Source organism: Macaca nemestrina, chromosome 1 (genome assembly GCF_043159975.1).
Source record: "Macaca nemestrina isolate mMacNem1 chromosome 1, mMacNem.hap1, whole genome shotgun sequence".
Classification (NCBI taxonomy): Eukaryota; Metazoa; Chordata; class Mammalia; order Primates; family Cercopithecidae; genus Macaca; species Macaca nemestrina.
This window is the reverse complement of record NC_092125.1, coordinates 195,784,587-195,808,444: the sequence shown is the minus strand read 5'-3', so window position 1 is coordinate 195,808,444 and position 23,858 is coordinate 195,784,587. Positions and strand designations below refer to the sequence as shown.

The 23,858-nt window shown below is 53.5% G+C and overlaps 1 protein-coding gene and 1 long non-coding RNA gene across 3 annotated transcripts in view; one reads left to right on the top strand and one right to left on the bottom strand.

Moving 5' to 3' along the window:
• Positions 1–10,192: 10,192 nt before the first annotated feature.
• LOC105494760 (POU class 3 homeobox 1) lies at positions 10,193–13,185 on the bottom strand. Its single transcript, XM_011763538.3, has one exon. The coding sequence runs from the start codon at positions 13,133–13,135 to the stop codon at positions 11,780–11,782; it is 1,356 nt and encodes a 451-aa protein (XP_011761840.1). The 5' UTR covers positions 13,136–13,185; the 3' UTR covers positions 10,193–11,779.
• Positions 13,186–13,525: 340 nt separating this feature from the next.
• Positions 13,526–23,858, top strand: part of LOC105494763 (uncharacterized) — a 178,508-nt gene continuing 168,175 nt past the window's right edge. For both annotated transcript variants that reach the window (XR_011622896.1, XR_011622895.1), the window contains exon 1: positions 13,526–14,005. This is a non-coding gene — a long non-coding RNA (uncharacterized lncRNA). The remainder of the gene's footprint in view (positions 14,006–23,858) is intronic.

The following is a 23,858-nucleotide window of genomic DNA, read 5'->3' as shown; positions in this document are numbered from 1 at the left end:
CACCATGTGAAACCAGGCTGGCCTCGAATGCCTGACCTCAGGTGATCCACCCACCTCGGCCTCCCAACGTGCTGGGATTACAGGCGTGAGCCACCGCACCCAGCCCACACTTAGGATTATTGAAGGGGTTTATCTGCCCCACCTCTTCCCTCACCAAGATGCTAAGGTGGATATAGTAAAGGGGGTTATCTGAAGAGACTGTTCCCCTGAAGTCCCCAGGGGGTTGAGGTCCAGGGCCTCAGAGAAGGGGCAAACCGGTGTGAATGACACAGCAGCTAAAAGGAAGCCCAAGGCCCGACTTTGTCATATAACATTACATATATTATGTGAAGCTTTTCCAATGAATACTCCTTTGCTGGGAGAACCATCCAATTTTCTCATTAGAGCTGGTCCACCCCTAAACCTTTCTGGTGGCCCTGAGAGTTTGGGGCAGGAAGCTAAGCTCCTGCCTGGGATGAGATGAGGGTGGGGCACCTAGGCATGGGCATGAGGAGGCATCTGGGTGAGAGGGGACAGCACATGTGCCCTCAAACTCTGCAGGCTTCTCTCAAATTAACAACTTCAGGTGGTGTGGCCAAGGAGTGTTTCTGGGTGATCCTGCCTCCTCCCTTTTGTGTCCTTTGGCTGCCACCCTGCATAGAGTCCTCTGAATCTCCTCAGGTACTGGGGGAGACAGTATGGGAATGGTCCTTAGCAGTGGAGTGGAAAGGACAGGGCCTGAAGGGGCTGGGATGGAGGCTTTGTATAACCCCATGGGGCTGAGTTTGAGAATGGGCGGAGGCCAGGGCTGAGGCCAGAGCTGGAATTTGAAATTGGAGCCGAGTCGAACATGGACTAAAGTGAGATGTTGGAGGTTGGGTTGGAAGGGCTTCTCCTTCATTCTTGACAGGATTCTGAGATGCCTCTATTTGGAGTTCAAGGCAGATGTTCTCCCCCAGGTGAAGAGAATGTTTGGTGTCTGCTCTCCCCTTGGAGGCTGGGGTGGGACACATCCCCTCCCCCTGCTCCCCACAGCCGAGCAGAGTCATACATCACCAAGGGGCTGGGCTCCCTAGATGTATTGCCCTCATGCGTCGCTATAGCAACCCCACTCTAATCCTGCATTAGTCTAATGTGGTCCCCCTCCCCACTGTGATGTATAGCTGGGGTCTTAGAGCTGCTAGACCCCTTTTCTGAGAATCTGCTCCACGCACCCCATCTTGCCTCTCTTCACCCTGTGCATGGGACTCTTTATGCATGGGACTCTTTGTGAGGCTGGGTGTGGAGGTGGGTCTGGCCCATCAGCCTACCCGCCTGCCTCCCCAGTGAAGGGAAGTAGAAGGCCACGTGTCCCCGGCCCTGGCACACGAGCGCCTGACGCACCGACCCACGCCAGCCTGCCCAGCCTGGGGACCTGAGGCCTTGGGGTTGGGGGCCAGGGCTGGACAATGGCTGCATTCCGGCTGTTAGCCACAGGCCCCCATTGTTCCTGTGGACACTGCCTGCTTGAGGGCCGAGATTCTGGCCCTCACCCCGTTTGGGGCGTAGGATGCTCCCTGGACCACTCCCCCGGGGACCATAGAGGGGTGATTCATGGGGTGGCCAGGGCAGAGCAGGCCCCAGCTGTGCCCAGATTCTGGGGTTGGGAGGGGGAGGCAACTGAGGGTTGTTTGTGTCAGGGGAGGGGGTTGAATAGCCAGAGAACTCCAGGCCCTGGACGCCAACCACGTCATCTCCTACCCCGCCTCGTGTGTGGGACGGCCAGAGAGGGCCCATTGTCAGGGGAGCAGGCCCACCCAGGCTGGAAGGGAAGTGAGAACTGAAGAGGACCACCTCAAACTGGGAAAACCCACAGACCCCACGGTCTGCACTGCTGGGGAAACTGAGATCCAGAGAATGGCAGGGTCTTGCTCAAAGCCACACAGCTAGGTGGTGACAGGCCCCAGCTGGTGGTGATGTCTCCCTATATCTTCCTGGAGATGCTGCTGCCATTTCTGACAGAAACTGAGTCCCATTGGTGACTTCAGTTGTGGTAGAAGTTATGTTGGTGAACTCCTTCCTCTTCCCCACTTCCTTTGAAATCTCTCTAGTTTAGGTTAGCACTTGCGTCCCTGAAGTAAGGAATTGGAGGCTGGGCACGGTGGCTTACACCTGTAATCCAACACTTTGAGAGGCCAAGGTGGGAGGATTGCTTGAGGCCAGGAGACTGAGACTAGCCTGGGCAACCTAGGGAGAGACCCTGTCTCTACAGAAAGAAAACAAAATTAGCCAGCCGTGGTGGCACATGCCTGTACCCTGTAGCCCTAGCTACTTGGGAGGCTGAGGTGGGAGGATTGCTTGAGCCTAGGAGTTTGAAGTCACAGTGAGCTATGATCACACCACTGCACTCCAGCCTTGACAACAGAGAAAAAATAATAGAGCTAAGGGGAGTCCTAGGGCCATGCAGAGTCCATATGGACTACACTTTCTGTGGGGCCCTCAAGAAATGAGTGGGGCATGGAGGTTCCCAATCTCTGACACATAGGATGCATAGATGCAACAATCAACTTCATTGTTTACTCCCAATGTTTTCACGTAGGCCTTCATATACCTACCCTATATGACTTCAGAGTTAGGGAAGGGACTAATCTAGGAGTGTTTTGAGAACAGAGGGACTGGTCTTATCTATCTCTGTGCTCAACGTAGGGCCTGGTTGTTAAATTGGATAATTGGATGAGCAGATGGTAGATGGATGGGTAAGTGGTTGAATAGGTAGTTGAAGGGTGGATGGATGAATGGGTGAGTGGATGAGTGGGTAGATGGATGAATGGATGGGTAGGTGGGTTGATGAATGGGTGAGTGGATGGATGTAGAATAGATGGATGCATGAATGAATGGGAGAATGCCCATTTCATACACTGAGGTCCAGGGATGACAAATGACCCAACTTGGGATGAACAGTGGAGTGAGGCCTTGATGCAGGTACCTGGGCACCACCTTTGAGGCTTGGTTGTCCTGTGGCATGGTTTGGTGGTCAACCTCTGGACAGGGAGTCAGTAGAAGCAAGAATTGAGACCTAAAGGAATCTATAGGCAGACTTAGTCTCATGGTGTGTGACTCTACAGGGTTTTTGACCCTGAGTTGAATTTTCTGTGCTGGAGTTAAAGGAGGGGGCAGGGGGCCACTGATGGAAGGGTCCTGGGCAGGGCAAGAAAGTAAATGAGTGGAGTCTAAGGGTTCAGGCTGAGTGACTTTGGTTCTTTGGGATTAGGCCCAGAGCCAGGACCCCCCTGCATCCTTCCCCCAGGCAAACACTCACTTACTCTTTATGACCCAGCTTAATGGTACCACCCTGTATGAGGCCTTCCCTGACCCTCTGGGTGCTATCTCCCCAGAACCCAGGACAGAACCTTAGTCCATAGAAAGGGACCAGTGCACATGACTGAGGTCATGGGGATGCTACAAAGTGGCAGAAGTAGAGAATAGGTTGAGAGACTATATCTGTTGCTAATTTTCTGGGTTATCTCAGGTAAGGCCCTCAATATACTTGGGCCTCAGTTTCCTCACCTGTAGGCTGGGGATGGGGATCTTGAGCTTCTCTTTCCAGAGTGGTTTTGAGAATGAAGAGAAATAATTCTAGGCCGAGGAAGCACTAGGCATTATTTTTCTGCACTGCTTAAGCTCAGCAATAATATAATAATATATATTGTACATAAAAAATTATTTTTATAGCCAACATTTAATGTGCACTTGCAATGTGCCAGGCTGTCTTCTAAGTGTTTACATATATAATCTCTCATCTACTCCTCACAGCAATTCTACAAAGAAGGCACTATTATTACTTCATTTACCGATGAGGAAACTGAAGTTTGGAGGGCTTAAGTAGCTTGCCAAAATCTCATGGGTAATAGGTGCTGCAGCCAGGATGAATGTCTGGGCAGCTGCCAGGGCCCACGTTCTTAGGCGCTACATGTAACTGTTCAGTACGTGGCGGCTTGGAGTGGATCAATCAGAAGGGCTTCCTGACGGTCTTGATGATCTCAGGCAAGTTACACAACTTCCTTGAGCCTCATGAGATTTACGTTGAGCACAGAGAAAGATAAGAGCCCTATGTTGAGCACAGAGATAGATAAAACAAGTCCCTGTGTTTTCAAAACCTACCCTGATAGTGGGGTAGTGGAGAGAGGAGCAGCTTCTAGCCAATGAATCCCATCACCCTTGGTCCCCAGCTTCTCTCCCTGGCCCAGTCCTGAGTCCTGGAACCTCCCCTTCCTTGGGCAAATACCCAAGTACTGAACACACTGTTTGCCCCAGCAGGGGGTGCCATGGACCTGGGAGTCCATGTCCCAGGTCCATATCCAGGGCATCTGAGTGGGCTCTGGGAGTCAGAGAAAATGGGCTTTATCCCAACTTCTGTCATTAACAAATCTTGCTGCCTTGGACAAGTCACTCTGGGCACCACTTTCCTCATCTATAAAATGCAAATAATTAATGTGAAGTAGTGAAAATAAAACACAAAGGAGTGATGGGAAAGTATCTCAGAATGCCTTGGACAGAGTGGGGTCCATGGTAAAAGTTCATTACCTTATGGTTTTCTTCCCTGTTCACTTGTTTCTGCACAATGCCCTGTTCAGGCCTCACAATAAAATGGCTCTCAGGCCGGGTGTGGTGGCTCACACCTGTAATCCCAGCACTTTGGGAGGCCAAGGTGGGTGGATCATCTGAGGTCAGGAGTTGGAGACCAGCCTGGCCAGCATTGTAATTTTGTACTAAAAAATACAAAAATTAGCCGGGAGTGGTGGCAGGCACCTGTAATCCCAGCTACACGGGAGGCTGAGGCAGGAGAATGGCATGAACCTGGGAGGTGGAGGTTGCAGTGAGCTGAGATTGCTCCACTGCACTCCAGCCTGGGCCACAGAGAGAGACTTCGTCTCCAAAAAAACAAAACAAAACAAAACAAAAAAACAGCTTTCATTTATTCATCACTTATGTAAACTCTATATGCATATTATCCCACTTAATTCTCAAAACAACTCTATGATCAGGGAACTGCCTTTGTTACCATACCAAGAAACGGGGCCACAGAAATGTAAGTAGTTGGCCTAAGGTCACAAAACTAAGAGGTGGAGACAGGATTTGTGCCCAGGTGTCTGGTCCCAAAGCCCCTCTTTCACCATTCTGCTCTTTACCTCCTCAGAGGCATGGATAGTTTCTGGAGGGACTGTGATGACAAGGGAAGAAGGCAGGTGACCCACAGAGGCTGGAGGGTGCCTGACCATGGGCTAGGTCTGTCCATGAGCTGCTTGGGTCAGCTCTACCAGCTTCTGTGTGGATGGAGCACTCCCTCCTCCCCAGGCCAGCCCAGCTCCAGGGAAGGCCCAAGGATGGGGACAATATCCCATTGCAGGCCATAGGAGCAGTGGCAACGCAGGGTCCAGGTCTGCTCCAGCTCTTGCTCTTGCTCAGAGCTGAATAATCTGGAGCCTTTGCAGAAGGATTTCTGAAAAGCCATCAGGAGTGAATCATTGACTTAGGGAGGCGATGAATCAACGGGGAGTTCATAAAACGGCAAATGAATCGGGTGTGAGAGCGACAGAGCCACTGCTATTCCCCAGAACCCTCCAGGGACAGAGAGCCGAGAGAAAAGAAATAAAAATAACACGGGGCCTTACGCCTGCCACAAACCCCAGGCAGCCCCTCCTTCCAAGTGGGAAGACAGAGTGGGGCAGAGAGATGGGACCCACTGGTGGGTGAAGTGGGGCCAGAGCGAGGCTCCCGGGGGCACTCCCAGCTCTCTGGGTCCAGGCTGTGGGTGTAATTAGCAAATGCCTTTTCACTTCTTTTCAGGAGCCCTCATAAGAAAGAACACTGATTTTGACGAACACCCAAAATAATGTGAGATCAGGCACCATGCATTATGCATGAGGTCTGATTTAACATGAACATTATTTCTTGTGTACGAGACCATATGCCTCCGTGCTGTCTCTGCAGCCTAATAATACCCAGACCCACCCTGGTCAGGCTCAGCGGGAGACATGTCCACTGGCGTGTGTGTGTTGGGGGGAGAGATTGGAGAAAGCTCTCCTGGTCCTTAGGTCGTCTGAGGAGAGCCTGCTCAGATGCCCAGGAGCGGGGTGGGTAGTGGGAGGTGGGTCATGCCCTTGGAGAAAGGCCAGTGTAACCATGTGAATGTGCCACTGTGCGTGTGTGTGTGTGTGTGTGTGTGACATCAGGAGCCCGTGACTAGGTGATGCTGGGTTCATTGCATAGCAATGTGGGGGCATATGCATAGTTGAGGTTTTACTGCACAAGAAGGACTACGGCAGGAATGGATAGATCTAATTGCTGTGTGTGTTTGTATATATACACGCATATGTATGTGTGGGGGTGTGTGTTTAAAAAATAAGATCACACATACATACAAACACACAGCCTAACTTTAATTATCTGAAAGGAGCAGGAAGAGATCTGGGAGGAGCTGGGACAATGATGGACAGGAATGTGTTTGGAAAGCAGTTTAGGTGCAAGTGCTTGGAAATCCTGAGAGAAAGGGGACCGGGTCAAATGTTGCAAAGGATGGCTGTGTGTGCTTAATCAAATATTACATGTGCCAGGTACTCAGTGACTCTCAAGAGCTCAGTGCCAAAGACCAGAAAGCTGGTCTTAGACCGCCCAAACTGTGGTGTGGGTGTGACCATGGGTGCCTTAGCATGCGTGTGAGTGAGCAAGGTGGTGAGAGCCTGGATCAGGGTTTTAACTGGCTGAAGGAAGGAGTGATGGGGATGGGGATGAGTGGAGAGAGGAGGTGTATATGATCGTGGGTTTCTGAGAGTGGTTGTGTGAATGGGCGGGGTGGAAGATGAGAGGGAAGGGTCATGGATAAGCAGTGTGTGTGTGTGAGAGAGAGACAGAGAGAGAAAGAGAGAGAGAGAGAGAGAAAGAGAGAGAGAGAGAGAGGCAGGCTTGCTTCTTTTGGAGGCTAAAGTTGCCTCTGCTCTAACTGGCAGTCCTCGAAGAGCCCACTTGAAGCTGACTTTTTGAGGGGACGCTTAGCTTCAAGGTGGCTCTGGTAACTGCTGCCAGGTCCCAGTTCAGGGACCAATAGAGGGCAGTCCTCCCACACGGAGGCCTCAAGAGGCAGCAAGGGGAGCCCTGAATGGCCAAACACCCTGAAAGGCTCAACTCCAAAGCCTTCAAATATGACAGGCAGGGACAAAACGGATGGCTCCTCCAGCTACCTCTGGTCTCAGTCTCCGAGCCAGAGGCCCTGGGTAGATCATCTCGGTTGAGCTTAGGAGAGCAACTAGGCCAGATAACCAATCTCCTCTCACTCCATCCTCTGCTTAGGTGGGTCTCCTTTTTGGAGCTGAAGCCCTGCTAGGGGAAGTTCCAGGGAGGGAGGCAGCCTGGCCCTGGGTGTGTCATTGGAGGCCCAGAGCCTCTCCAGGGGAGGCTGAGTTCTAAACAGCCCTAAGTGGGCAGCTGTGATTGGGGATCAGTTAGTCCTATGGACATCAAGTCAAGTCCTAGGGTCAAGGGATGATTGCATAGGACCTAAGGCAGGCAACATATAAACTAGCGCAACCTTCCAGGCAGTAGGTGGGGGAGAATATAATGTCCTCACGCCTCAGGGCAGACTACCTTCTGGGTTTGCCTTGATGACCACAGGTGACCAATATGACCATTTTCCTTCCCTTTGGTATTGGCCAACCTCCATTCTACAAAAGTTCTTCTAGCTCAAAGCGTTAGCAGTATGGCCTGGGTTTCCATTTCCCTCTCCTACCTCTGGGATTGGCTGTGGCTTTGCACACACAACAGCATACATACAAATTCTTACACCAACTTGCAGAGGTTCACATGGGGAGAGAGTTCTAACTACCAGAATCTGTGGTCACATCAACATAAACAATAATTTTGTTCAAGTGAGATGCGGAGGGAGATGGGATCAGAAAATTCCCAATATGCTAGGGAAAGCTTGAACTTCCTTGGAGGTCGATGCTAGGGACACATACCTCTCTTGAACAAAAGGAAGTCTGAGGCTCTCAGGCATAAGCAGGTAGATACACATACCCTTGGACAGAGAGACTGCATCAAGCCCACAGTTGGCTGTGCTTGTCCTAACTCTATTCTATCCAGGGAAAAATATTTCTCTTTCCTGTGAAGTGCTGAGATTCCTACCATCTAGGGGCCTTCTGCGACCGAGGGGTTGATCACCGGGTAGCTATCCCACGCTGGTGTCTCATTAAGCCAAATCCTTGCAAAGTAAAAGATTTTCTTCCATCCCTTTTTCCACTTTTTTTTTTTTTTCATTTTTTTTGTTCTACTCCTCAGCTGCTGCTGGTTCTTGGGAGCCTGCTTTGTTTTGCTGTTTTTGAGTTGACTTGCTTAAATAATAAACCCACCCTCTTGTAGAGGATTAAGCAGACAATTAGGAAATCAATCAATCAATTGGTGTCAGCTGCAGGCAGAGGCCGGTGAAAGGCCTCATCTTCCTGGTGGCCCTTTCCAACCTCAAAACCTGCTGAGGCTCTGGGCCGTGCGGGCGGCGGGAGCTCTCAGCTTCATTTACTTCCATTTCAGAACCTTGAGGCTGGGACAAATCCAGGAATGGAGAAATGAGGGAGCAGGGAGGAGTGTATGGCGGCTTCCAAGTTTTGTACTTGGTGGAGTAGGAAATGAGAGGCTGAGGCAGGGTGGTCAGTGGCTCCTGGCTGTGCCACTGCCCAGCTGGCCCGAACGTTCCCATCTTCCTCTTTAGGAAACACGGGAGGGAAGAAGGTTCCCATCTTCCTCTTTAGGAAACACCAGTGTGGGGAACAGCTGAGACACAGGTGCCAATTACAGGGCTATTTGCTCACCTGGCTGGACTGAGGAGGGAAAGAAAAAAGGAGCAGGGAGGGAGGGGCTGGGCCTCTGGAAACCAAGGCAGCCTTTATACTTGCAGAGACAATTCGCCCCAAGAGTGAGGGCCAAGCGCGGAAAGTCACCAGAACTCTCAGCATGGTACAGCCATCCCGAGGCCCCTGCTCCACCAGGGAGCACCAACTTGGGGCCCTGGGGACACCTCTCTGGACATCCCTGACGCTGTCAGCTGGAGCCCAGGCCTCTCACAGGCCTGGACTTAGGCCGCTTCCCTGGCATGAGGGGCCCCCCACGCCCCCTCACTAGGGTCAACTTTCTCCCCAGCTAAGAGATTGTGCCTTCAAGCTTTGACTTCACAGAGTGAGAGAAACTGCATGTGGCTTCTCCTGAGGGGGGAAAAGAACTGCCTCTACGGAGGAAGCAGGAAGAGCTCTTTTATCAGTATTTTTAAGAAGGGTTACTTTAAAGGAGAAAATAAGATCTTGACTGGAACCCAGGTAGTCTGCGGCTCTGCACTGGGAACCAGATCTGCCCCCAGATATCCTGACTCACTCCAGAAGACAGCATCTGAGAAGGTCTGTGCTCTCCTTCCCATCACTCCCTGCAGTGGTGGTGGTGGTGAGGGTCTTGGGTACCCACCCTTGGAGAGGAGATATCAGGTCTTTCTAGTGGCACAGTTGCTCATGCCTCCACTTCCTCCCAAGAGAAGCTGGGGCAGTGGTTTGTTTGCAGAGATGTAGGACTGGCTTTGTCCAAGCAAATTGGCAGAGCTCCCTCCCTAGGCTGACCCAGCTCACATAGGACCATGAAACCCACCTCTGTCTAAGCTGTTAGAACTCACAGTGCATCCAGGGGGGATTGGGTGGAGAGCCTGCTGGAGTAGGATGGTGGGGCCTGACTAGGCTTGCAGGTGCCCTAGGACTGGAAATGGTAAAATTGGCTCAGACCCCTCATATAGAGTGCAAGGTGAAATGAAAGTTGTGGGTTGAGGTGTCAGGTGGGGGATTATAGATTCTAGGCTGGTGACCCAGGCCGAGGCGGGCTTCTTTCTTGGTGGAGAAGAGCAGTCGAGTTGTGCATGGGCGATGGCTGATCCGAATTCCATGTGGTGTCTTTCGCTCACTGTCCCAGGCCCTGGTTTGGTCTAGGAGAGTCTGTCTATGGCAGGGGGACCCGAGGCAGCTTCATCTTCCCTAAACTGATGCACCTGAGGCAGGGGCCCAACTGTTGCCCATGTCCTGATATCCATCTGGAAGGTCTGCAAGGTCATCTTCCTCCAAGATCTCTTAGTGAGATCAGAACTTTAGGGAGGTGAAGCAGGGGATCCCATCGCTTCACCCCAAAACCCACCCAGCCCTAGCAGTAAAGAGGACAGGACACAGCCCTGGGGTACATGTTTATGTGAGTAATAAAATATTTACTATAACATAAATATAAAGGGAACTTCCCAGTCTACATTATTTTTTTTTTTGCAATAAAGATACAAAGAGAATGCACCGAAACATTGTTTCAAAAAATAAAAAAAATAAAATAACAAAATTTAAATTCAAACCTTAACAAACAGAAGAAGAAATGGAGAAGGGGGAAGCTCCAAACACATCCAGAAAATAAATAGAGATGGGTCAGAAATTCGGAAATCATATTAAAATATCTTTTTCGGATTAGTCAGTATACAAAATCCTTTAGGGTAGGAAGGACGGGTAACCCGGAAAACTAAAAATAAAAACCAAGCACAAAATGTTTCTTCTCCCCGCCAGTGTGTACATATCTCACATATTTACATGGTTCCCACCTCACCCCAAACTTGGGGAATTTCTCTCCCGGCCTCCCCTGGCATCCCGCAATCCCGGCGGGCTGGAAAGGGAGCAGAGGGAAGCTGCAGGGAATCAGGTGGAGGGTTCTCAGGGAACGGCTTATTTCTACAGCTGGTTAAAAAAAATCTCTCTAACTTTTCCAAGTTTCGTTTGGTGTGGCCAGGAGGGCAGGGCCCCGCGGGGAGCAGGGGCCCCGCTGTGCGGCGGTCGGTCTGCAGCAGGGCAGAGGCCCCTTCCCATCTGGGTATGTGGGAGCGCAGACCCCTCCGGCGTGGCCGGGAACCAAGCTGGGGCTCGGATGAAACGAAATGAAAAATGAACACTCGAAATTTTTTTTGTTAGCTTTTTTTTTTTTTTTTTTTTTTTTTTGCTTTTTTTTTGGGCGCGGAGGGTAGGGAAAGATAAGGGGAAAAATAAATTAGGCTAGATTAAAGCTTTGGCTATTTCCTGCTTTTATACACAGACGCGGCTCTCGCGACCTCCCCTCCGGGGCCCCGATAAATACAGTATACAGCGATTTAAATTAAGGGCGCGGGCGGAGTTAGAAGGACCCCAGGAGCCGAGAGGCTCCACGAATAAATAAAAACCGTAAAAAAACCAAGCCCGGAGAAAGGGGAAAAGGGGGTGGGGCGCATCCTTATAGGAGAGAAGAGGTGTGTAGCGAATAAAGTGACAGCCCCCCACCCTGGACCCGCAGGCTCAGGAGTCCACGCGGGGAGAGGGGATGGAGAACTCTCCTCGCTTGGTCCTCTCTCCCGGGGAATCCCTAACCCCGCACCGCGTTACCTGTCGCTTTGGGGAGGCCGCTGCCGGGATCCGGCCCCGAACAGCCCGGGGGGCAGGGGCGGGGGTCGTCGAGGGGATGGGGGCAGAGAGCAGGCGGCGGGCAGGATGCCCGGGGTGAGTTGGCAAGTTCCGGATCTTCGCTCCTCTCTCCCGGGGCTCGGGCGACGCAGCCTACCGGGCCGTCTTCGCCGCTCACCGGAGAGGGTCGTCCGGGTGTTTGGTTTTGTTCGAAAGTTTCTGGGCTTTTTGTTTTTTTTTTTTGTAAAATCCAAAGCAACCGAACAAAAAGAGTCCAGGCCGCGCGGGCGGGCTGCGCGCCCGCGCCCTGCAGCGCGCCGGCGGGGGCCCGGCCCGCGGGGTCACTGCACGGAGCCGGGCAGTGTGTGGTGGTGGTGGTGGTGCAGCGCCGCCGGCGGGGGCGGCGGGGGCGCGGAGGGTGGCGATGCGCCGCCCCCGCCGGGCCCTAGCTCCCCAGGCGCGTATACATCGTCCATGGGCGGGTGGCCCGCGCCGGCCGCAGGGGTCATGCGCTTCTCCTTCTGCCGCCGGTTGCAGAACCAGACGCGCACCACCTCCTTCTCCAGCTGCAGGCTGTCTGCCAAGCCTGTGATCTCGTGCGCCGAGGGCTTGGGGCACTTGAGAAAGTGGCTCTCGAGCGCGCCTTTGACCCCCACCTCGATGGACGTGCGCTTCTTGCGCTTGCGGCCCTGCGCCGCGATCTTGTCCAGGTTGGTGGGGCTGCCGCTGGACGAATCGGTCTCCTCCAGCCACTTGTTGAGCAGCGGCTTGAGCTTGCACATGTTCTTGAAGCTCAGCTGCAGGGCCTCGAAGCGGCAGATGGTGGTCTGCGAGAACACGTTACCGTAGAGCGTGCCCAGCGCCAGCCCCACGTCGGCCTGCGTGAAGCCCAGCTTGATGCGCCGCTGCTTGAACTGCTTGGCGAACTGCTCCAGGTCGTCCGAGCTGGGAGCATCCTCGTCCGAGTGCTCGCCCACCGATGAGCCGCCGCCGCCCGCGCCCGGGTGCAGGTGCGCCGCCGCCGCGTGCAGGCCGCCCGCGTGTGCATGTCCGTGTGCGTGTCCGTGGGCGCCCAGATGCGGCGGCGGCGACGGCTCCAGCTGCGCCTCGTGGCCGTCCTCGTGCAGCGCGTGGTGCAGGCCCGGCCCCGCGCCGCCACCGCCCGCCGCCAGCATCCCGGCCAGGCCGCCGCCGCCGCCCCCCGGGTAGGCCGCCTGCGCGTACAGCCCGAGCGGCTGGGGCTGGTGGCCCCCGCCGGCCCCGGGCGACGGCGACATGGCCGGGCCCAAGTGGTGCGCCGTGCTGCCCTGCGCCCATGCCGCGCCCGCGTGGGCCGCCCCCTGGTGCACCAGGCGCGCGTGGAAACCTCCGCCGCCGCCGCCGTCGTCGGCTCGGCCGGTGCCGCCGCCGCCCGCCTTGCCGTGTTCTAGGTGCGGGCCCCCGGCCCAGTCTCCGCCGCCGCCTCCTCCCGTGGGTAGCCACTGGGGGTGCGCTAGGCCCACGGGGTGGCCCGCGCCCGCGCCCAGCCACTCGTGGTGCATCAGCTTCTGCACTTCGCGGTACGCGGCCCCTGCGTGCAGTCGCTCGGCGGCCGCAGCCGCCGCCGCTGCCGCCGCGGCGTCCGGGTGCATGAGCGGCCCGGTGCCCCCGGCTCCGCCACCGGGGCCCCGCGGCAGGTACTGCGCGGTGGTGGCCATGCCGCCCCGCGCCCTGCGCCGCGCCGCCGCCGCCGCTCCGCTCCGTCTGCGGGCCCCGCCGCCTCGCTCCGCCGGCTTAAAGACCCGACCCGCTCGGCGCTCCGGAGCCCCACCCCGCCCGCCGCCCATTGGCTGCCCGCGGAGCCGCCTCCCGCCTCCCCGGCCCGGCCCCCGCCCCCCGCGCCCGCCCGCCGCCCTGCCCGGCCGCCCAGAGCTCTCCATTGGGCGTCGCTCCCGGGGTCCCGCGCGCCGGCCGTGCTGATTGGCCGCTGGGGCTTCATTCACGGCCCCCCTACCGTCCGCGTACACACTCACGCCCCGGGGGCGCGGCCGCCACGTGGGGAGTGGCGCGGGGGTGGCCCTCGGACCGCACCCCCTCTCGTCCTGGCTGTGTGGGCCCCGCTTTCCCCCAGCGCTGGAGACTCCGAGCCCGGCCGGTCCCACATTCCACGCGAGCTGAATTCTCGCCCGCATCCCGCCTGGGCAGCAGGAATTGCGGGCTCCGGGAGGCGCTCGGGCTCCGAGAAGCGGCTCAGCCCCGCGCCCCTCCCTCCGCAGTACCGCTGCCGGCGGACCAGGATTCCCGCGGGTCCTGGCGGCTGCGAGCGCGAGGCGGCGTGGATTCGCGGCTCGGTTCCGGCGCGACTGCTCACCGCGCCCGCCTTGCCTCCCGCGGCTGCCCCGTGCACTGGGCGCTCCTCGGCGCGTCTGCCCGGCCCGTCTCGGCTTTCCTTCTCCTCCCTCTAGTCCCAGCGTCACAAGTCCGCCGACCTCCGCTGCCCTGAGAGCGCATCCAGCGCGGGCGGAGTCGGACGGACTCGGGCTTCACGCCTCACGCGGGCACCTCTTCTCCCGGGCACTGCGGCCCAGGTGAGTACCGCGCGGGCAGCTGGGGCAGGGACGGCGGGCGGCAGCGGTTCTACAGTCCTACACGAGCCCCTGGTACCTGGCCGCGCTCCGGGGTTCCAGAAGGAGAGGATCTGGAAGTGGAGACTGTGGCTCCGGGGAAAACGCTGCTGGCAAAGGCGCTAGCAGGGGGTGGACGTTGGGCCCAGGGGTATCTGACCTTCGCCGCTGCAGCCTTCTCGATCCTTCTCCCAGCTTGAACGGCTCATCGGCTGTGGTCGTGGTGGGATCACGCCCCGGGAGAGGAGAGGAGAAGGATGGGTTCAGGGAAGGGCTGCGGGCACTCCAGAAATCTGGCGTGCAGGCCGGGAGCTGTCCAGCCTTGCGAAGAGCCCCGGGCTGGAGTTTGCCCGGACTTGCCTGGAGCTGCTGAAAAAGGAATTGAGATTGAGGAGGCCTTGTTGAAAAGGTGGGCAGTGGAATTCAGTTACCTCCTCACACCCCAGCCCTTGATGACTCCCTGAAGGATCCTGAGTGGAGCTGGACCTCACTGCAGTTCCTCTGTGCCTTCTTACCCGACCAGGCTGAGAGGACTGAACTGTGTTCTCCCCTCTTCCCCACACTGAGGCTTGGGTCCCAGGGAGTCTTCAGCTCCTAGTCCTCCCTCTTTTCTCTCCTGGATCTTGCCTCAAGTGGATTTATAGCTTACAGGGCCCTGGGGTCCCAGATCACAGAACTGAGCTGGGGGCCCAGCTAAGGCCCCACTGGGCAAGTCAGGTCTGTGGAATAAAGCCTTAGTGTGAAAAAAGGTGCTGGGGGCTCAGGTGGTAGCTGCCATTGGAATGATCCAGGGTTCTGGGACAGAGTTGACAGTGACAGGGGTCACCCTGGGCACAGACTTTGATCATGTGGGCCCTGAATGTACTAGGACCAGCCAGGGAAGGAGTGGGACAGAGCAGGGCCCTTGTCTGGCCATTGGCCACTGCCCTGAGCAGGCTCCGTGGTCCCACCCTAGCTGTAAGAGCTGCGATGGAGCTCTGTGTTTGAACCCGGCTAGAGATACTGGGCTTTCCTGGACTCTGGCCTAGGGAATGGTCACCTTGAGGCAGCCCAGGTCTTTCACCTTTCTCAGGCCCAGGAGGTAGGGGGAAGGCTGGTAATCCCTCAGTGAAGTTTCTGCTTGTGCCAGCCCTAACAAGGCCTGTGTGATATTGAAGCTTGGGCTTTCAACCTGGAGCTGCTATCATCTCCCTGGGCAGGAGTAACTCCGGTCCAGCCTGCCTCGCTCTTGGTTTTCCTTCCTGTATGTTGGGAATAACAGTACTATAGGCGGCCCACCTCTTTCACTAAGGTAGGTCAGATAGTAGTGTGAGATAAAGGGGGCGTAAAGCTCTCAGATAGATGTTTACTCTGGTCGTTTCCATTGTTGCTGTTCAGTGAGGGGCAAGGCATTCTCCCTCCCTAACTAAATCTCAGTTTCTCCACCTGTAGCATGGGATTGCAGAGGTTTGGACTAGTCGACCTCTCTGGCACTTCTCACTCTCATGGTCTGTGATTCTGTGAATCTGTCTTAGTTCCTGTTGGAGGAAGTCTGGACAGTGGGCAGGTGTTTCGATTTCCACTGAGGCTAGAAGAACAATGACGAACAGGCAAGGTGTTCTTTTTTTGTTTTTTTTTAAATTATACTTTAAGTTCTGGGATACATGAACAGAATGTGCAGGTTTGTTACACAGATATGCACACAGGCACGGTATTTTAACAAGTACTTTTACATGTATCGTTTTACCTGTACTTCTCAGCCCTGTGAGAAAGCACTGAGATTATTATCTTCATTGCCTAGATAAGGGACCCAAGATTTGTCCAAGGGCACAGGACCTGTGAGTTTCCACTCATCATTCTTCCCATTACCATGTGATGGGGGCCTATGGAGGCAGCAGCTTTGGCTGGCACAGCAAAGAGAGCCCACAGCCCTGTTTCTGGTAGTTCTCAAGCATAGGCCAGGGCCTGCTGGGGCTCCTGAAACCATCTTCCCAGGTCTGTGCTGAATTGAGAGGCATCAGCAGTAGAGCAGTAGCCAGGCTTCTAGGTTATCAGCTTGTCACCCAGCAAATCAAAGTCCCAATCCCACCACGCCCCTTAGCAGCCCTGTGACTTTGTGTGAGCCACACTGCCTCTTGGATCCTGAGTTTGTGCATCTTACAGTGAGAACAATAATGCCTGCTTTTCAGGATTGCTCTGAGGCTCCACAGATGAAATAAGGCATGCAATTTAGGTGCCCTTTAAATGTTAGATGCTGGCCTGGGGTGGGAAGAAGTTTGAAGTAGGAAAGATATAATTCCTTTCTCTGCTTTGGAAATTTTAGACCTTCTACAAGAATATGGGTTTGGTCTTGAGTCAGAATTTTCTTGTGTTTGAGTTAAGTTTCCCCCAGGAAGTCTTGACATCGCTCTCAAGATTCGGTGTGGGACACTAGGGCTGAGACATGGCCATTGGTAGAAACATCTGCAGCTGAGCAACCCCTTTGTCCTGGAGCACCACCTTCTCAGGTCCTGGTGAGAACTCATCCTCAGACCCACAACACGTAGGCAGGGTGTACCCAGAGAGGTCAGACACCCACCTGGCCCATGCAGACACAGAGTGGTTTGGGCATGAGAACAGGTGTGCGCACACACACACACACAGATACAACCCTGCAATTTAGCACAGGGCCGAATGTACAGATTCACAATAGGAACACACAAACTTGCACCATTAGGCTGAATATTCGTAGTCACACAAAGCAACACCCAGTGGTAAATACAGGCATGTGTCTAAATGGGGAGATACACAGAACCCGCAATAGGCTGAAATAGGCTCAAGTAGGCACTGCTTTGCTGACACAGAGATACCTGAAACCTACAGGCTCTTGGGGCCACAAATGTGGAAACTCTCAGCTGGTGTGCCAAGTCACACACAGAGGCACACCGTCATACTCACACACATGAGCACGTGGAGCCAGCCATGCACACCCTCTCACCCAGATGCACAAAGAGGCTCACCCCACACATCACAGAGACACACAGATATATCTACCCATACCCTGTAAGAAATAGCAGGTCCGCTCAGGGGATCAGAAAGCAGAGGAAGGGGCTGCATCCAGCCCAGAGTATGGTCCACATGGTTTGGTTGCAGCGCTAGGTACAAGGAAACAGGGAAGGCTTTTCTTTTCATATTTTTTCCCACTCTCCTTGTCTGTGGAGGGCAGCTCCCAGCCAGGCCGCCGCCAGTTTCAGAGGCTCCCGGGCCTCCCTCCCCAGCGGGGCCTCTGCCCAGCCCGCCCCCAGGCAGGAGCTGCTTGGGCTTTCCCAGAGCACAGCGGCCTCCTCCAGGCTCTGGAGTGTGACCGAGCGCCTGCTCATTTGACACAGGTCACCGAGCCTCCAGCAGATGGGGCCCTCGCTGTGGGGGGTCTCTGAGCCGGGGGCAGTGGGGGGCTGGGAGTGGGAGGGAGGCTCTGCAGGGATGAAGGACAGGCTACACAAGCTCCAGCTCCTTATACTCTTTCTGCAAAGCCCTGGGTTACAGACGTGGGCCCTAGAATACAACTATACTCACGAGTCAGTCGCCATCAGCACCCTGGCGGCCACATACACAGGGCAGTATTCCAGACACACATCCCAGATGACCGGGGCCTGACAATGGCACGCCGAGCACAGCTTTGGGAAGGAGAAAGAGGAAGAGCCTTGCTCAGCGTCTCCTGGAGGCAGCTGGGTCTGGCTGCTTTCCCCCTTTGGTCTCTGAGCCCCTGAGCTGTCTTCTGCGAGTTGGTCAGTTGGTTAGGAGTCCAGGATGGGCTGAGAGCAGATGCAGTTTCAGGCCTCAGGCCTTTTCAGTGCTGGGGGAAGACAGGCTCCAGGATGCTCCACCTGGATTCCTCACAAGTCAGGAATGCTGAGAAGATACAAAGAGGAGAGATGGGGCCCATGGGAAGTGCTGCTGGATGGGCTGTGTATCTCAGGATGCCTCCTGCATGCAGGGACTTTGAGTTTTTGAGGCTGGCTGGACCGGGGCAGCACCCACGAGCCACTTCCTTTCCCTCCTGGCAGTCTCCTTATGCCCTGGATCTTGCCTTTTCAGAGTGGTCTGACTTGGCAGTCAAGGGTCCTGGGTTTCATCTTAGCCCTGACTCAGGCCTCATTTTGGGCCAGTGTCAGCCTCTGAACCCTCTGTGTCCTCATCTAAAAATTGGGCAATATGGTCTCTGTTGGCTGCTTGAGAAGATGGGGGGTGAGATCACTGCTTGAAGAAAACTTGGAAAGGGAAAGTGTGGCTTGATTTCCCTCCCTGGCCGGCCATCTGGGGTGAGTAAGAGGCTGTGTAAGCAGGCGTGGAACCTGCCTACTCCCCTAACCAGTTCTTGCTAAAGTGTGTCAGGAGGGACCACGCCCACTGGGGCTTGCTGCCCACTCATTCTGAGCTGCAATGTGGTTTTGACTGGAAGAGTCTGGCAGGGTCCTAGCTGTCATAAATTCCCAGTCTTAGGAGGGTGCCAGGGTCATCTTATTGATCCACTACCTTGGTGAGGGTGGGTGCCGTCTAAACAGATTCGTAGTGCTTGCCACCATCCTAAAGTTTCCTCACATAGGATGAGCTCACCCTTCTGAGCCCTCAAAGCCCCTACCTCTTTCCCTCGAAGCTCAGCCCCTCCAGGTGTCCAGTTCTTCTGCCCTCCTTGTGGTCTTTAGAGCCCAAGGCAGAGGAGAGGAGTAACTGCAGGGCCGTTGCTGCCTTTGGCAGAAGAGAAAGGAGCGATCTAACTTATTTAATCTCAGGTCTTAGTGAAGGGAAGGAGGGGCGGAAGGTGAACTATCTCTTGGGGAAGAATCTTTCCTTGTATTTTTGTTTTTCTGCCTCAGCCCCTAGGCAATGGGTGTGGGTAGGGGTCCTCCCAGAGTGTCAGTAGAATATTCAAATTAGGGGTGGTCAATTCCTCTTGAAATTTACTTTCATTTTTAGCAGAATGTCAGCCTTTGAGCCGGTGTTAATGCCCACAATCCGGTTAGGCAGAACACGCTCTCTGCAAATCGGTAAATCATTAGCGGGGATTAATCACTCTGAAAGGCTGGGACCAGGCTTTAGTTTCTTTCTTTCTTTCTTTTTTTTTTTTAAACATACTTTTTATCCGGATGGCTGCAAAATTCACCACCACAGGATAGGGTGGGAGCAGTGGAGGATAATTTAAGTCCTTGTCACCATCATTAGAAAAGTGAGATGCCTTCCTGGGCCTGGGGTTGACTTTGTAGTCCCATTGAAGGGTGGGAGTAGGGAGTTTGGGTGGGATGGGAGGAAGGGGGGGCAGCTCCCTTGTGATTATGTGTGTTATGATGTTTATAATAGTGTGTAGGTGGCTTGGTGTGCTTGTATATATGGTGACTTTATGTTAGCATGCTTGCATGAATTCATATGTTTCTACTTTATAGATGCCCATTTGTGTGCTTGTGTTAGGGTGCTTTTGCTTGGTTTGTATTAGTGTCAGACACTTGGTTTGTAATTGCGTCAGACAGTGCTTCTGTTTGACAGGGTTTTTGGGATACTGTGTTATTGTGTGTGTGAGTACATCCCCTCTGGTGGGAGACCACATCTCACCCTCCTCAGCCTCAGGGTAGCTCCCTAGGGGAAGAAGGTAGAACAGGAGGGCAGTCCCAACCAGCACCTGCTGGGGGGTGTGGCTCAAGGTTGATTTACATAATCATGACTAGCTGCCTGGTGGCTTGGGGAGCTCTTTTGAAGAGACTCAGTCTGAGCCCAAGTGGGAGACCTCTTAGGGCAGATGGGGAGGTCAGGCTGTCACTGTTAACACCTCTCAGGTGTAGTGGCTGCCTCCACCCCATGGCTCAGGAACCTCCAACACCCACAATTCCTGAAACCTGACCTCTGCATAGCCACAGTACACATAACTCTAGCTTCCAGTAGGGTAAGAGTAATGTGGCCACTCTATCAGGAAGCTGTCAGTTTCTGGACACTCCTGTGAGGGATCTTGGGGAAGGAAGGTTATTCTTCCAGCCAGGATTAAGCTGATAAATGGGACCACCTCCCCATTCTCTGTTCACACTGGATCAGCCTTCTTATTCCTCTCTTTCTCCCTAGCTTAATGCAGCCCAGTTTTGGAGTAGTAATTACCTTCACATGACCCAGTAATCATATTCCCTGGGTATTGAGCAGAGCGTGTGTGTACGGGGATGAAGTCAGGACTTTCCCTTCCCCTCTAGTCACAGAGTGTGAGGTTTGAGGTGGGATTTAATGGGCCTAGTCCTTACATCAACCCACATTTTCCTCTAACCACCCCCACCTCCCTGTCCTAATATAGGGTCAGCTTGGCTAGCCTGGGCATCACCGTTCACTACTCCCCAGATGGCACAGGTGCCCTGTATTCCTGTACATGTGCCTCGTTCATCATCCCACTGTATGTCTCCCCACACCTCTAATGTAGTAGTCTAGCCTGTAGTCAGGGGGAAGAATGGAATGATACAACGACTTGGCTTTTGCAAGGTGGGAAGGTCTGGGGAAAGTTGGCTGGGCTTATTGCTGATCTTTTTTCAGCTTTCTTGGGGGGTAGCAAGTGGAGGGTGGAAGTGGTGAAGGAGGATTTAGGAATTATATTTTGCCAGGGACCTCTCAGCATCCTTCTATATCTCTGGTGGCAGACATCTGTCTGAGCTTAGGGTAGCATCTGCCTAGGCTAGAGATAACATCTGTTTGAGGCTGGGACACCTGGCTGAGCCCAGCACATTATCTGGCCCTGGGACAGCTTCTGTCTGGGCTCAGGACATGTGTTTGAACCTGGCATAACATCTGTCTGGGCCTGGTACATCATCTTCCTGGCCTGGGGGCAATGTCTGTTTGAGCCCTGGATGTGTGTTTAACTTGGGAACATCTGCTGGGCCTGGAACAATACCTGTCTGAGCCTGGGGATGGACTTGTCATTGCAGATAAAATCACCCCTGAGCCTCAGCTTTGGTTTGTGGCTGAACACAGAGTGTGTACAGGGCTCATGTCCCTGTTCTCCTTTCTACTGAGGAAAGGGATCTTAGGTGGAATGCCTCAGTTTACCTTCAATTGTTGGCCCATTGACCTGGTTGCTCTGGGTACCTCGAGCACTGGCCAAAGCCTACAACCCCAGTGGCTTTGGGAAACCAAAGTCAAAAGAACGTATGGGGAGATTGATAGGTTATAAAATCCAGCGACCAGTCTAGGATGATTCTCCCTTCCTCCAATCCCTCATCTAGGTACTTGAGTCAGGTCACAGTGTTCCCACTAAGATACAACTTGGACATGTCACTTGGCACTTGGCTCCTGAGAACCCTTCTATTTATTTATTTGTTTATTTATTTATTTTTTTGAGACAGAGTCTCGCTCTATTGCCCAGGCTGGAGTGCAGTGGTGTAATCTCGGCTCACTGCAACCTCGGCCTCCCGTGTTCAAGCTATTCTCCTGCCTCAGCCTCCCGGGTAGCTGGGACTACAGGTGCGTGCCACCACACCTGGCTAATTTTCCTGAGAACACTTCTATTGCTCCCTGTTATGTACATCATCAGGCCCAAAGTCCCTGGTAATCCTGCCTCTGCTGACCCTCTGAATCCAGCAACACTGAGCTCTGTTCCTGCAAACACACGTGGCCCTCCGAGACCCCTTATCTCCGCACACATGGTTCCCTATCCTTGGAACGTCCACCGTCTCTGCTTTATATCCTTCAAATTCCAGCACAAGGGTCACCAGCCCTGGGAAGTTTTCTGCTCTAGACTAAGCCACTGTCCTGCTTCCACAGTCCATTTGTGCATTAGCCTTTACAGGCCTGTGTTGTCATTAATTCTTTGTGTGTCTGTCTCTCCCATGGGACTGTGAGCTCTGGGGCTCTGGGACTGGATCTGCTTCACCTCTGCCCCCCAGCACCCAGCTCAATTTCCGGTCTATAGTAGGCACCAATAAACAATGCCTGTTGAATGACCACAGGTTGTGCCCCTGTGATCTCATTTCCTTCTTTTTTTTAAATGGGGGTAAGATGGATACTATAGACGCTGGTTTTCAGTCTCAGAAGAAGAAGTGGGCTTCAGAGAAGACGGCATGTCTTTTTCATACCTGATTGGTTGACTGTAGCCAAAAGCACTGGGTAATGGACCCAGAGTGCCCTGGACAAGAGCCTGGTGGAGCCCTGTCCTCTCCAAGGTTCTTTATCTTTGACCAAGACGAAGATATATAGGCTGGTAAGAGTCGATACATTTGCTGCTGACAGGAGTGGGAAAGTGCAGTGAAGGTTGAGGGCAGCAATGAATCCAGACATAATAGCCTCTCTGTGGGCTGCAGGGATGGGACTAAGTCTAATAAGGAGGACTGTGTCGGGCAAATGTCAGGACCTTGACCTGGGTCCAAACCCAACTCCTCGGGGGCAGGTGGGAGAATAGAGGCCTGGCTCAGCGCGAATGGAGAAGTTACAGGGTTCCTAGGTATGCTCGTCTTGCCAGAGAGGGAAAGTCACAAAAAGTGTTATCAATATCAATGTTGTGTCCAGAGCAAGCTGCTTTCACTGGTCAGGACACCCTGGCACCTAACCAGCTTCAGAGGGACATGGATCCCTAAGAATGTGTATGGGGACAGAGGCCAGAGTAGGGGGCCATGTGGAACCGTGAAGAGGTAGCTGAGAAGTGAATGTTCCGAGGACATGATCTCTGCTTTTGTGACTTTTATTCCACCAAATAGGAATATCTTTATGTTTTTTGCTGATGATAAAAACAAAACAATACAAGCTCATTTGTAAACACTAGAAAAGTAGTATACAGAATAGAAAATGGAAGTCCTCCATCAGCCTCTCTGCCTCACTCTTCATAACTACTCCTGGTGGCTATATCTTTCCAGAACCTTTTTTGTGTGGACACACAGTACTTAATAACTTAATAGCTTAGGTTAATTGAGGGTTTATGATGTGCAGGTACTGTGCTAAATGCTTCTACCTGAGTTTACGCATTGCATCCTCACAAAAACATTATGGGTTAGCTGCAACTATTATTCCCATTTTACAAATGAAGAAACTGAGACTCAGCGAGTTGAACTCAAACTTGCCAAGGTTATCCAGGTAGTAATCTGTATCAGTATCTATGGATCTATTATGTACAGATATATAGATAGATAGAGATATGAATTCTTTTGGCAGAAGATGGAACCACAGTGCATATAGTGTTTTGTAGCTTGTTTTTTTTTTTGTTGTTGTTGTTATTGTCGAGATGGAGTGTTGCTCTGCTGCCCAGGCTGGAGTGTAGTGGCGCAATCTTGGCTCACTGCAACCTCCACCTCCCGGGTTCAAGCAATTCTCCTGCCTCAGCCTCCCGAGTAGCTGGGATTACAGGTGCGTGCCACCACGCCTGGCTAATTTTTGCATTTTTAGTAGAGATGAGATTTTACCATGTTGGCCAGGCTAGTCTCGAACACCTGACCTCAGGCGATCCGCCTGCTTTGGCCTCCCAAAGTGCTGGGATTACAGGTGTGAGACACCGCGCCTGGCCTCTAACTTGTTTTTTTAAATTCACGGTGTTTGGATGTGTGTCTATTTTTTTAATACATCTATGTTACTCTTTTGAAATGGCTGTGCAGTATTCATTGTGTTGATGCACTGTAATTTATTTAAAATCTACTGATGGACATTGAGATTGCAGCTTCTGCCTCTTGTCTGCAGGGCTGTCCTGGGCCCCAGGGAGCAGATAAACTCTTTGTGACCTGAAGGAGCAGAGTTCAGATCAAACCATGGATATTTTAGGGAGCCAGCGTTCGGGTTCCCCATTCTAAGGACCACCTTGTCACAGACTGAGCTCCCTGACTCTGGAGGAGTTGAGTAAAGGCAGAGTAGCTGC